The sequence below is a fragment of the Centruroides sculpturatus genome, unplaced genomic scaffold, assembly GCF_000671375.1.
Source record: "Centruroides sculpturatus isolate CEXI.00-Female unplaced genomic scaffold, Cexi_2.0 scaffold1352, whole genome shotgun sequence".
In the NCBI taxonomy this organism is placed as follows: Eukaryota; Metazoa; Arthropoda; class Arachnida; order Scorpiones; family Buthidae; genus Centruroides; species Centruroides sculpturatus.
The window spans coordinates 159675-175090 of record NW_019385629.1 but is presented as its reverse complement, the minus strand read 5'-3'; the positions used below and the strand labels follow the sequence as shown (position 1 = coordinate 175090).

The following is a 15416-nucleotide window of genomic DNA, read 5'->3' as shown; positions in this document are numbered from 1 at the left end:
CGGGTCACTAATAAAGTGACGATAAGGAAAAATCTCATAAAAATAAACTCCATTTGGAAAAGAGAATCATAATGGAAAAGATGGTGAGTAGAAAGTGGCAAAATTAATGCATAAAAAGGCAAATTATAATTTAATCTGTAATTCTTTGTTCAATTTAAAATGATTAAACTATATTTCAGGCTTTCATTATTTTTGTCATTTTATTAATGGAAATAACAACATCAAAAGAACAAGATGATAATGCTTCAATTATACATTATCCAAATCATAAATATAATTATAATATAAATGGCACGATAGATGATTTAATTGCGAGTTCTGATGTTAAAATGCAAAGCCAAACGAAATGGGAACCATCAAACGATGCTGCACAAGTAAAAAAAACTGTATTCGAAGTTGGTGAATGGTTAAAATTTTCTGATGAATTGGACGAGAAAGATATAGGAGAAACTGTTCATCATTTATCCATCAGTGGTCCTACGACTGTTAAAAGAACCGGACATGTGCATCGTGGAGGATATGATAAAGAAGAGGAGTCTGGTCCATTAGGTACGACAAAAGCACCCAACTGTGCTCAATACGGTCGTTATTATTGTAGTTACAAGGAAGAATATCCAACGTAAGTACTTATAATGATTTATTTTCTTTAAAAAAGACATTAGAAATTTAATTATACTTAATGATAAATCATTCCCGAGCTTAACTTCTTGTTTAAATTCTTTAGAGAAATAGTAACACAAGTTGTTAAATATATGAAATGGCCATTAGAAAAACTATTTAAGGATTTAAGAACTCTTCAAATGCCAAAATTAGCAGAACTCGGTGATGGATCTTTAGTTTGTGATTCACAAACGAAGATTGTTAGACCCGGATGGGCTAAAAACGTTAACGGAAGATGGTTAGTTGTTTTAAATAACGAATATTATCATCAATATGTAACTGAAGTACAGTGCAAGTATGTTTTTTTCCTTTTATTTAAATTATATTAATTTTTATGTTTGCAAATCAATCAAAATAAATACCATTTATGATAAGAAACTGAAAATTTTTATTGCATTAAGTTTTATTTTCCAAAGACTAATAAATTTCTTTCAATGTAATTTTATATATAGAAAATCCTTTAAAAGGAATTCTCGTTTTTGAATTTAAAGTACTTATAGTAATTGTTAATGACTATAATAAAATGTTTTAATTTAAAACTTATTATTTAACAATAAAAATATAATTGGAAAGGATCGTTTATGATGTCCCGTGAATTATTGATAGATTTATGTAAGACAAATTAAATATGAATACTCTAAATGCAAATTTGAAATTTATGCAATATAAATTAATATATCTAAAATCTTTATATTAAAATATTCCTTATTATAATTAAGCAAATTATTTAAATATGAATATAAGTATTATTCAAATTTAATCTGATCAACAATAATTAAATGGAAACTTGTTGTAAATAAAATTAAAGCTTTTAAAATACATTAAAAAAATAATAAATTTTAATTTCTTAGAATATTTCATTCAAAATTAAGCGATTTGTTAAACTAATAAATTCAACCTTTCTGTTAAAACACGTTGTTTAAATAACTTTAACAAATTACTAAATATATAAAATTATGTAAATTATTAAACTAACTTTTAGCAACAGAAAAATAATTTATTTACATTTATCAGCGATTTAAATGATAATTACAAATTTCTTTTATTAAAAATAAATTTTACGTCTCTAAGACTTGTGTTAGAAAAGACTGGCTAAGACATGTTACATGAAACCTTAGATTTGATAGGTATCCCATTATTAATTCCCTAGATCTACGTATCCCATTACTAATTCCCTAGATCTACGTATCCCATTATTAATTCCCTAGATCTACGTATCCCATTACTAATTCCCTAGATCTGTATCTAGATCCATTAGATCTACGTATCCCATTACTAATTCCCTAGACATTATTAAAGCTTATTTTTAACATTAGCTGGAAAATAGATGGTATACTAACGACATGTGATTACCTGTCTTTCCATTGAACCAACGATAGCCATCATATTAGCTAAGATATAAAAACTAACATGCAATTATTTGTTGTGACATCGTCATAATGCCGGACCGCTCTTCATCTCAAATTAGTACTGTAGTGTCTTGCCCCTGAATATTATATTTTTCCTTAACAAAAAAGTCGTGCCGGTCATCTATCTAATACTTTTCAGGGGAAAATGTTTGAAATTAAATAACGTGATATGCGGTTTCCATCGGAAGTTCTAACATATTTATCCGGAGTCTCCTGCCCATAAGCTTTCCATAACTTGTCTCTATTTTTATGTATCTAATTCCGTTTTCGACATTCAGAAAAGACAGACAATGGAAATTTATAGGTCTATAATTTTTTTTTTAAATTGCAACCCAATAACTTTAATTTAGTAGATAATGTATATAAAATTGCAGTATATTATCTTATTTTAATCTTATTAAACTTTTACGTTAATTGAAACTACAATTTTTATAGGCAGGAGTACGTGTCTATGGTTTCACTGATCTCAAGAGATTTGACAGTAATGGTAATAAAGTCAGTTGAGAACCTGATGGTATCTAAATATGAATTAAATTAATTTTTCGATAACGTTGATGGATTTCTTATATTGTATTACGGGTCTAATACAGTGCATTAACGAATTTATTTGTATATTTTTGGTACCATATTTGTTGTATGGGGAAGTGATCTCTTGCCTTATCGACATTGTTCATAATCCTTGTAATTAATAAATAAAGCTAGTACGTTTTTATAAGATAATTGAAAGAGCTGTTGCCCATTCGTCGTTTATAGGATCTGATCAAAAGCCCAACAAATCAGTATCTTGACGTTCAAAATGTCAACACGATCAAAATTTCAACACATTCTAAAATCTAGTATTTACATTGTTCCTATAAATCCTTAACCGAATGAAAATTTTAAAAAGAAATTTTTACATATCTCACAGGCTTTTTAAAAAGTTTTACGTAGTTTAAGCGAAAAAGCAATTTAATTCAACAGATATTTAGTAATCGGTTTAGTAGTTCGTTTTCTGAATCAAATAAATAAAGTTCGTATTTCAATAATTGGGCTGCATTTGAAAAAATTGTAGACTTAAAAATTTTCTGTATCGTCCGTCCGTCCGTCTGTCTTTCCTTACTCTCAAGAAGGGAACTCCCTTCTTGAGAATAAGGAAAGACAGTCGGACGGACGGACGAACAGATGGACAATACTAAGAATTTTGCTAACTGAACTGACTTGTGAGTTATATAAATGAAATCAGAGACCAAATTTAGAAACCTTAGGGGCAGACGCTCTGATTATACACTAACGTCCGATGCAAACCGGAAGTCATGTTATTTCAATTCAAAATTTTTCCCCTGAAAGGTGTTAAATAGATGACCAGCACGACTTTATTGCTAAAGGAAGAGTATAAAATACTGAAAATCCAATATTAGAATTATTGATATAGTGACACCCGATTTAATAAATGTTTTTTATTTACTTAATTCAAAACAATTAAAACGAAATTTCTTAGATAAAAATGACCTTAATGCTCCTTAATTTAATAAAATATTTCCTTTTAATGATCTTGAACTGAAATAGAAAAGGTGAAAAATTACAAAAATAGTTTTTTAACAACATAAAAATATACGTATAAAATTAAAATTGTAATCTGACATTTGTTATAATTAAAAATATTTTTTAAATTTATTCAATATATGTAATAAATCATAATTTTGAGTACAAGAAATGAGAAAAGATGTCATGCTTCATCATAAAGCTTATAAATTTAACTTTCATTTAGTCAGAAAGCAATTATTAGAATAACTCACACTGGAATTCCAGTAAACCATTAGCAGCGTTGCTGCAAACACTAGATCATAATACATCAAACATAGATTTTGAATAATGTTACAATTGCAGCTCGTCACAATGCCGAGATGCAATTTTTAATCATATTTTTAATTAATTTAATTTAAAATATATTCTCTTCACAGAAATTATAAATAAAATATTTTCTGTTGGAATTTATTACAATGTTGTTTCTTTCAAGTATATAGGTAGGCCTCTATATATATACAGTACAAAATCTTATAACTAGTAAATATTATATAGACTGTAAACTGTATGCATAGACCTATAGAAAGCTTGTAAGGATTGTAAATAGTATAGAGTTACAGAAAATATTATAAGTATATGGAGCAAAAGTCAGTTTACCGAAGCAAAATAGACAATTACCTTTATATAAGTTTTTCGAAAAAATAATTTCCATTTGAATTATTCTGTAAAAAATAGTTTAAACCATTTTAATTATAATCATTTCGTAATCGCCTAAGAATCGATTGAGAACATTAAGTAGTATAATAAATAAGAATACAAGCAGCAGAAATTCTGATTTTATTAACTCTTGCATTAAAAAAACAACTAAAACATGTATCAGCTGAAGAATTGTTAATTGTAATAATATTTATTAATTTCGATACGATATTATTGATACGTCTTTGAGAAGACAGTATCTGATAAAATTTTTTAATAAGCATTAATCTTATGAGAATATTAAATCATTTATTGTCCACTTTATCGTTTTCTTCTTTCTCTCAGAGTCCTCGAATCTTTCGACGTTATTTTATCTGATGATTTCAATCGTTCCAATTTTATTGTGGTACTCATTTCCTTCTTACTCTTCTTATTGATATTTCTGAGCAATATTATATACAGCATTAGGTTTTTTCTGTAATCAACAAGTAAATTTTTCAACTATAGATAATACTTTTCTTGATAATCTTTTTACTCCCTTCTCATATGTAGCATTTTTTATTAGATTTCGTGTAATTGTGAAACACTTCCCAACAATTGAAATTAGATATCATCATTGCAATTCACATTTCAACAGTTTACAAACTAACTATCAACGCAAGTATTAAAGAAGTCTAATTGCAATTGAAAAACGTTGACAAACATTTTTCATTTTTATTACACGACAAAGACTAACTGATATATCTTATTTTTAAAAATAATACCGAGTATTATACACTGATTCCTTGCGAGTGAGGATTATTAAAGCTCCGAGCTTATTTTTAATGTAAATATAATTTTTATCCCAAAAATAATATGTAATTAGTAACTTAACTCATTAAAGCAGCATTAGAATGTATACTTAAAATAAATAAACATATGTGTATTAATTTTATTTTACGTAAATAATAAACAAGAAAAGCTATAAATAAACGATAACAAATTCGTTATATTACGTGAGTTTTATTTCCCAGAAAGAACAAAATTAATAAATATAAATAGAATTATCTCATTCTCTATTTGGACTGGATTAGTAAAACAGCAAGGTCAAATCTAACTGACCTTGCCGCGTTTTACTAATCCGGTTGGAAAGGCTTCTTCAATAGGATTAAGCATACAGGAATATGGCGACAGAAATTTCAGTGCATGCATTATTTCATTAACATATTCCCTTAATTATCTACTTTTGTGTATTTGCACATTATCCATTACTAGCTGCAAGTACCCGCTTCGCTGGGTTTTTATTTGTTCGTACATTTATATGTAATATAGTTTTTCTTTTTTATATAAAAGACTGTTTCTCTTCCTCTAAATAATCTTTCTCTGATTCGATGTGTTTCCCTATAACTTTCAAGTTGCTCTTCTGTCTGATTATTTCTGTTTCGTTGAAGATTTTCTCGTAGCAATGTTAGACGTACTTCTCTTTCTTCCGTGGTTTCATTTCTCCGCGCCATCTTTTGCCTTTGAGATATGATTTAAGACCGCAAAAATTCTTTCTTACGCTTTGGAATTGTTTTTTTATTTTTACTTTTCACACTTCACTATTCACTTTTTATTTTTTTCTGTTATTCGTACACTTTTACTTATGAAAAATCAACTGAAGCGTGTGCGTCACACGTCTCCAAAAGCCATCCCCACTAATCACACGTAACGGTCCTCGACTATTCCAAAACATTTTCGACTATTCGAAAGCATTTAAGATTAAGATTAAATTATAGCCAACCTTACCCGTTTTCACAGAATGCAAGAAATAGGTCCTCCGTTTCCAGACTAATTAGAAAATTTTTACATAGGTCTAAAAATATGTTCGATTTCCCGCAAAAACGCAAAAAAACCGCATCTGTGTTTGTAAATCTTGCACGTCGCTTTCTCTTAACACTTCATTTGTTATTTAACCACTTCCATTGTCAACACTTCCCCCGCAGAGAAGTGTTAATAACCTCTCCCCGCGGGGGGAGAATTTCACAACATCCCTTCTTAGTGTACTGTACATTCTAGTGACGTACCCTATTAAAACCTAATCAAAAACGCAAAAAACGCATCTAAAATAGTATAAGAGAAGCCGAGTTCTTCATGGGAAGCGTTAAACCTGTTCCTCTCTCCCGCGGAGGGGGGAATTTCGAAAAATCCCTTCTTAGTGTACGTTTCCATGACGCACCCTAACTATATACCAAATTCCAACCTTCAACTGCTAACCGTTTGGGCTCTGTGCTTCTTAATATGGGCTATTTCAAAGGGCAATTTTGGCAACTAAAAATAATATTGTCGACGATATCAACTTTAATATTCAAAAGAAAATTCAGAACTGGCAAGAGCTCCTCCTATTTTAAGTTTGGGCATTGTATAAAATATAAATCAAATCAACTTTTTATTAACAAATACACTAAGTACACTTTACACAGTTTTCACACTTTATTTTCGATTTATATTCAGTCACTGTATCGCTTTGAATACTCACACTTCACTGTTTGTTTTTATTCACTCACTACTCTTCTTTGGAATTTTCACTTCTTTTTCGGTTCTTCCCTTCGCCCCTGATAAGAAACTGACGTTCGAACCCACGACGGATCTTGTTTTATATATCCCCACCAATGGGTAGTCCCACTCATACAAAAAAGTCTTCGAATGGTCCACAATGTTCCAGAACATTCCACAACATTCGAGAGGGTTCTGGAATGTTCCACAATGATCTGGGATGTTCCATCGTGTTCACGAACGTTCCAGAACATCCCGGAACATTCTGGAATGTTGTGGAATGCTCTCGAATACTCTCGAATGTTCTGGACTGTTCTAGAAATTTCTAGAGGGCGAAACTTCCAGCCTTTTATCTTCAACAGCACGCCCTTCAGGTAAAAACGGGAACCTTCTTAATGGATGGGGTATAGAGGGGTACCAGACCATATAACTCCCTTGATCGTACCGGGACTCGTTTTTGAGTTTTAGTGGCACGCACATTGTACACTTACATTTATTATATATACTGATTAATCATACAATAGATAAGTTTTCGTGAGCATATAGATATTCCAGTAGTTCAACAATGAACTCGTTAAAAAATTGAGATCTTGCTAGTCTGTAAATTAATTCGTAATAAACAGCTAAAACTGAATTCATAGTAGCAATCAATATGACGTTCCGTCTTCTTATGGTTGTAACTGTTTGCGAAGTTCTTTGCCATTTCCTACTGTAGGTATTGTTTCATCTAAGAAGATTGAAACCACTTTCATCGATAAATAATAATTTCAGCTGATCCTTAAGCGCATTTATAGTTAAGTCATTCGCATAATCGTATTGCAAATCAATTGTATTTTGAACATTAACTCTATCCAATATTTTATAGCATCTTTTCAAAGTATTACATAGTTGTATAGTTACGACATTATGTATAGTTGCTAGAGATACCTCACCTAACGTTACATATAGTTTTTAACATTACATGCCCGTTTTCCTCAATCTTCCTTTCAATATCCTTGACTACTGTAGATGTTATCTTATTAAAGTGTTGAATTGGTTCTGTAGAACTCTTATCAAGTATTCCAGTGTTCCTATATTTTGCAACTATGTGTCGAGCTGTATTTTAATTTAAGGAGGAGCTGTTGGTTAGCTTCTTTAATATTTAGTCCATCTTCATTAATTAACTCCATTAAAGGATGTTTCTCATTACTTATTTTATCGTAAAACATTGCCTACAGAGAATCAGTCTTTCCGTTGCTTTCCATTGGAAAGCAACGTTGTTTTTCCGTTGTTTTTCGTAAGTCATGAAAAATGCTTTAATAACTAATCCTACCGAAGGTTTCAAATCCGACTATTGTTCCTAGCAAATGATATTTTCGTTCAGCGATCATACCCCTACAGTAAAAATTCCGTTTCTAGATTGGTCCTTAATCAAATTGCTGATGCTTTCTGATTGCCTTTGTTGTATTGATTGGTCTTCTATAATCTATTCTTCTTTCAGTATTAATCATAAAACTCAATATACCTACGATATATTAAAATTATCTACAAATATATTCTTAACTAGCAGACCCCGCACGCGTTGTTGTGGCTCAAAATGTATCTATTATAAATGCATAACACTTCCCCTGTGGGGGGAAAGTTTACGAGAAATTTCTTCTTAGTGTACATTCTTTTGACGTACCCTATTAAAACGCAATCAAAAACGCAAAAACCCGCATCTAAAATAATATAATAGAAGCCAAGTTCTTCACGGTAAGCCTTAATTCTGTCCCTCTCCCCGTGGGGGAATATCAAAAAATTCCTTCTTAGTGTACATTCTGTTGACGTACCCTATTAAAACGCAATCAAAAACGCAAAAAACCGCATCTAAAATAGTATAAATAGAAGCAGAGTTCTTTACGGTAAGCCTTAATCCTAACCATCTCCCTTCAGTGGGGGGAATTTCGACACGTATATTATATAAAAACACGTGCGTATTCGAATGCAGCGTTGTGTCAAAATTTCAAAGGAATCGGTAGGAACAAACGAACATTACATTTTTATTTATATAGATAGATAGAAGATGATCTGCTTTAGTTCATTTTCACAGAAAAGCATAATGCCTCACAGAAAAGCAAACTTAGGGCGTCGTACTCGTAGCGCCATCTGTTGGACATAAAAGCCTTAACCTAGATTATATATTTTAATTTATATGAATGTTTAACAGAATAATATACAGCCTATGTCCACCCTGAAGTTCCATTTTAAATATTGGTGAAAAAAGTTTTGAAATCGGATGAGTAGTTTCGGAGATTACCTGCTGCAACGAAACTTACATACAAACACTACCTCTTTATTATATTAGTATAGATAAATAAAAAATTAAACTTAAATTTTCATAAACATCATTCAGGTTTTCTGAAAAATTTGAGTAATAATGTATGATCACACTGGCGAAAATGAAAAAATAGCAGTAATCCTCGATATCTTTGTATACTATTATATAATCTGACTCAAAAGCATTACTATAATGAATGCAAAAATCATTATACAAACCATCTTTATAAAATTGTTAGTAATTTCGCTAATGATCCTAAACATTACGGCAGTTTGTACTATAGCAAAGTCTTGTAACAAATTAAAAAAAAAAAAAAAACAGTTGATAAAGTTCACGATGCATATGATCATGTTAAATCTTGCTATTTTATAATACCAACAGCACGCCCTTCAGGTAAAAACGGGAACCTTCTTAATGGATGGGGTATAGAGGGGTACCAGACCATATAACTCCCTTGATCGTACCGGGACTCNCTATTATATAATCTGACTCAAAAGCATTACTATAATGAATGCAAAAATCATTATACAAACCATCTTTATAAAATTGTTAGTAATTTCGCTAATGATCCTAAACATTACGGCAGTTTGTACTATAGCAAAGTCTTGTAACAAATTAAAAAAAAAAAAAAAACAGTTGATAAAGTTCACGATGCATATGATCATGTTAAATCTTGCTATTTTATAATACTACTTGAAGCTTCCTTTAAATCTTCGATTCCAAGTTTTCCAATTTTTAACCATTTAGGCCAATTTCCTCGACCTGATCTGGTTCTCTGCTATATGTGACCTCAAACAAAGTGACCTCAGTAAACACATTTAGTCTTGATTCAGTTTCCTTTATCTTTCTCTAAAATTTAAATCAGTATCGGCAGTATCCTTTCTCACTTATTTCCTACTATACTAGAGCAATATTTTATTTCTACACAATAATGTACAGTACATCTATTATTTCTGTTCTTTCTAAAAAGAACTCCAATTTGTTTCACCGCATTTCTCTTTCTGTGCGATGTTAATGATTTTTGAAATATGCACTCACTATTCTATTTACAAACCTATTATTTCTATAATTAAAGTAATACTGTACAACGTTCAGACAAACCGCAAAACTCTGCTACAAGTAATCTATTTGAAATACAATCGATAATTCTGTATATTGATATGGCTAGTGCATTTGATTCTGTCGTTCCAAACACTTAAACATTATTCTCTAAATTTAATGTTGGTATTTGAGTTTTATCTTGGCTAAACAATTCCGATTAATTCACACATATACAATTAAATTCGATTTTCAGTTTAATAGATTTTTCCCTTTACTTGGAATACCTGAATATTTAATCTTCAGCAATATTTTCAGAGCCATTATTAATAAATCTCTTTCTCTTTAATTTTCTTTCATCAATGCATATGCTGACGTTGTCTAAGTAGCCAACTTTTGTCTAACAACTTTGCAAGATGATATAAATAAACTAAATACAGCATTTAAAACATTAAATCCTTTAATTAATATTAAAAAATCTAAATTAGTTATTCAGTTTGATTAAACCACCTAATATTAAACTTCAAATTGATCGACAGGATATAGATCAAGTTCAAGATTTAAGTATATTTTTTTATTCTAAATTCAACTTTGATTCAATCGTTTATAAACTAATTAAATAAATTTCCATCCTAATGATTCGGAAAAATTTATCCTCAATGCTATATATTTCATTAATATTCAGTTTTGAATTGATTATGCTGTACCTATTTGGACTTTCGCTTCTTCAAATGCTGAAAAAATTAAATACTATCTAACAATGTAAAATATATCTTCTCCTTAACATCTGCTTTTGACTACTTCATCCAATGCTGCTTGTATTCGCTTAAGATTTCTTGAACTTACTAAACGAATTTCTTATTTTAATCATCTATTTACATATAAATATTATAAAGATTTGCTTCCTTCTCATTATATTAGCCTAAGAATCCATCTGTCCGAACCACAAATAGTTTACGCCTTTAACAATAGCTAGAAAATAATTGAAATTCGGGGATTATAAACTACTGTTCAATGAGCAAATGAAAATTAATAAAATAATAAATGTTTAACGTTTAAAGCACTGACATAAAGATAAAAATAAACTTTTTATATAGGCCTAATTCCACGATTTGATAAATAAAAACTAAAACTTAAATAATAATAATAATAATAATAAATTTTAAGATGTTTAATTCAAATTGTTTAACATTCTATATTTATTTTCTTATAAAGTTTATTTTAAAACTTTTACAGTTTGTAAAGTGTTATCTAGGAATATATAAATTTATATTTACTAAAGATTTATCACTAGATATAGACCTATTTTAGAGAAAAATATATATTTTTCCATCAGTTTAATGATTTTTAAAAAAAATGCAAATTTCATTAATATTTTATTATTATATATTTTAAATTTTATAAATTCTCCAACTTGAAAATCACCTCTTCAGAGAGTAGGAAATTGAATTTTATATTATTTTTCACGTAATTTGGACTTAAAAATTAAATATGTTCAATGAAAGGAAGTTTAAATATATTAAATATAATTTTATTTTTAATTTTGAAGAATAAACATGAATTTTTCATATTATTCAGATGAATTTTAAATAACCAATTTCTCTTTGAAGATGAATTGGATTTTAAAATGTTTTTACGCTGTTACCCATAAAAATTGAAATTTATAACATTTCTGTACTAATTCTAAGAGTTATACAAAAATATAGATATCATTTTACATAATTAGCGAATAAAAAAGATAAAAGACGAAACGTGAAACAATTTATAGAAATTTTTATATCGTGACATTTTCTAGTTAATTTAAAATCTTTAAACATAAAATTTTAAGCAAACTGATATTTAAAAAGTGCTACAGAATTTACATTTTATAATTTGTATCATATCTAATAGCTTTTTCGTGCACGGAACTCTAATTATACAAATATGTTGGTGTATAATTTAAAATAAATTTTAGTTTATATTATTAATACAGTACGTGGTATGTATGCCAATAATTTAAAATTTTGATAAATATGTTAGTTTTCTTAAACTTTTTTGCTAAACTTTTAAAAGTTCATATGCAAATACGAACAAAAATATGGTGAAAACCATTCCGTACACTTTATATGCGTATAAAGGAGATCAAAGGTCAAGTCACCAAGATATGTTTAAAGATTCTTTTAAAAACAGTTGAAAACCGAAATGTCGCACTTACTGATTTATAATAATAATAATAATATGGTAATTTGACATATACAAATGTGACGTCTTAAATTTTGAACGATATAGCTACATTAAAATTTCAAAACTGCTTCTATCTATTTTAATTCGATACACTGAGAATTCAAAATAGGTTTGTTTGTCTTCTAACACATTTACATGTCGACCAGTTTCAAAAACTGACATTGAAGAATGTTGTAATCACTTGATTAGGCAAATGCATTAAAAAAAATTTTCATTACAAGTTACATTATATTGAAATGTCTAAAAGTGTTATTTTTATTTCTTATTTATTTCTGTTCGTGCACTTTATGTTTGTCTATTTGTTAGAGATGGACGAATAATATCCGCGAATAGTCATATAGTTTCTTGTATTCGAGTATTTGAGATCTTTGAATACCTCGTTAATAAATAATTCGAATACTCTCTAACTCTCTAATATTGTACCATACGTACAGGCAAGGTCAGATAGGGTTGCCGGATTAATAGAGTCAATTGTCTCCAAAGTGTCTGTAAAATTTCCCCATATTACTGAATTTTAAAGAAAAATCACCCACAATATCATCAATAGTGCAGATACGATTTTAATATTTTTGATACTCGTAACTTTTATTGAAATGTTTTTCCGAAGAGTTATTAATTGAATCTTTACATAGTTATTTTTTTCTATTTGATAATTTGAAAATATGTAAAGTTTTGTACAGCATACTCGAAGAAGGAAATGCATAAATAAAACTGTATTTTTAGCTCATGGTATTTATTTTTTAAATCCTAATACAGTTGTCACACACTGCTGTAGAGTACACTATATATTATGATAATAGTGAAGATCTTATTGCCGTTCCTTCCCAACTCCGTCTGAGTTTGTTTCTTGTGTATCACGACTCGATGTAATGAATCAGTTCGTTGGAAAGCACACCTCCACACTCAAATTGAATATATGTACAGTTTATTTACAGTTGTAGAAAGTACAAGTTGGAAAACATAGTGTATGTACAGGATAACCATGCGTAGTGAATTCACGTGCCAGATTGGTGTCTGGGAACTAATAACCTTTGGAGAGACCTCAGTCAGATTGTGGAGTCGGCTCAACTGCACAGTCGGTCCGGTCTCAGCACTAACCCGTCTCTGAGAAGATCAACAGAGGAGAACACTCTCTCTTTACGCTCAGCGGGCTTCCCAAGTGCCTGAGACAACCGTGTATCAGTCTCTTGCCCTTCTCTCCTCCTCTCTCGTTCGCCCTGCAATTTAAGGGATTTTGGAACGGGGACTTCCAACCAATCACAACCCTTTTTTATGCCTGAACAGCTTACACTCGGGTTCGCCGTCATCCGACGAGAGTGAAGCTTACAAAAACGTCCGCCACTTGTTTACGTTCGTTTGTTTACCATATGGCAACTGTAATACCGTCTGACTGCAGGTGGGTCCAATTAACAAAGCGGCGCTTTCTTTGTTTCCCCTTGTTTACAAGTCAATACCTTACAAGTGGTATTAAACGACCGCACGTAGGTCCAATTGACAAGGTCGCGCCTGTTTTGTCCCCACTCTGCTAAAAGGTCACTACTTTACAATAATAATAAACCAAATATTGTATTTATTTATTTAGATGTATTTGTTGGCTTTAAATGTTCTGAAATAATATAAAAATTCTTAAATTTTACATGCTTTGTCATATCTTCGCAAGTCTCTGAGTATAAATAGAAACACTTTCAATTAGTTTTAGTCGCTGATAATACTATATTATGCTTACAATATATTCCTCAATTTTCCCTTCGAGAATATAAAATTCCCTACAAAATTTTCCCATTTTTTTCCCACTTGACTTGAAAGTCCCTAATTTCGGACAAAACCCTTATCTGGTAGCCCGTTTAAGCATATCTTAATTAATTTCCTAAAAGAAAAGGAATACAGTAGATTCTGAACGTGCTCGTACGCCTTTTTTCGTAAGTAAAAATCTGCAGTTAGTGAAAATGAAAACAATTATTGTGTTGTATTTAAGACAACAGTGCCTAAAAATAAGGTATTATAAAATTCAAGGTAAAAATAAAAAGTTTAGTTTCGTTTCTTAGAATTTAGTGAATTGTTTTTCTTTTTACTTTTTTTAAAATTTTATCAAGTAAATGAAACAAGTTAATGGTTTCATTTAACATTTATTATTTAGCTATATAAGTTATATAAAATAATTAAGTTCTCTAAGTATTCGAGGTATTGCAGAATTTGAATTATTCAAAAATTCGAGATTTGGTTAACATTCGAATTCGAGAAAAGTAATAACCACCCAGCTTTAATATTTCGAATTTATCGTTAAAATCTGCCAATCCATATAATGTAAAATTTCAAAATACAGTAGAACCTCCATTATCCGGACCTCCATTATCCGGATTTTCGATTATCCGGATTGTTCAAAGTAAACAAAAATTTTACGAATTTGCTGATTTGCACTTGGCGAATTACGACACTGTTTATGTACATGATGGAATGCATAACTTTTTTTGTTTCAACAACGTCTTACCAGGCACAGTTGTCGTAAACTCTTAAATATATTTTACGTAGTAATAAAAATATAACTTGACATACGTATTTATAAATAATTTATACTCAAATTACATCATTTCTATAACCAAGGGCGGCGTAAGGCATGGGCAACGTGGGCCACCACCTAAGCCTCGCTGTCCGAAGGGCCTCGCGCCTCGAAGGTTTATGCATTACTTAAAAGCCGAGAACGCGACGAAAAAATTTTACTCGTCATAAAACGATAAATAGTTTGTTAAATTTTTATTCATAAAAATGCAGTTTCAACTGCTTTTTATTTTATAAAATCCGTATTCTTGAGCCGCCAGAGGGTTTTCTAAACAATAGCTAGTCTGTTAGGGCTGGTCAATAGTAGTCCAAATACAATAAAACATTTGTTTCTTGAAAATTTGATCACGATTTAAATACAGTATTTATTTTTAATATTACCGATATGTCATTGAAAAGAAAACGTGTTGCATTATTATTAAAAGACAAATTAAAGTATTTGTTTCGATTATCCGGATTTTTCCTTATCCGGACTACCTTCATCCCCAATTAGTCCGGATAATCGAGGTTCTACTGTA

The 15416-nt window shown here is 30.0% G+C and overlaps 1 protein-coding gene across 1 annotated transcript in view; it reads left to right on the top strand.

Moving 5' to 3' along the window:
* The first annotated feature begins 206 nt into the window (after window positions 1-206).
* Window positions 207-15416, top strand: part of LOC111640738 — a 17561-nt gene continuing 2351 nt past the window's right edge. The window contains exons 1-2 of the mRNA XM_023386781.1: window positions 207-619; window positions 725-955. Coding sequence (XP_023242549.1) covers window positions 207-619; window positions 725-955 — 644 coding nt within the window. The remainder of the gene's footprint in view (window positions 620-724; window positions 956-15416) is intronic.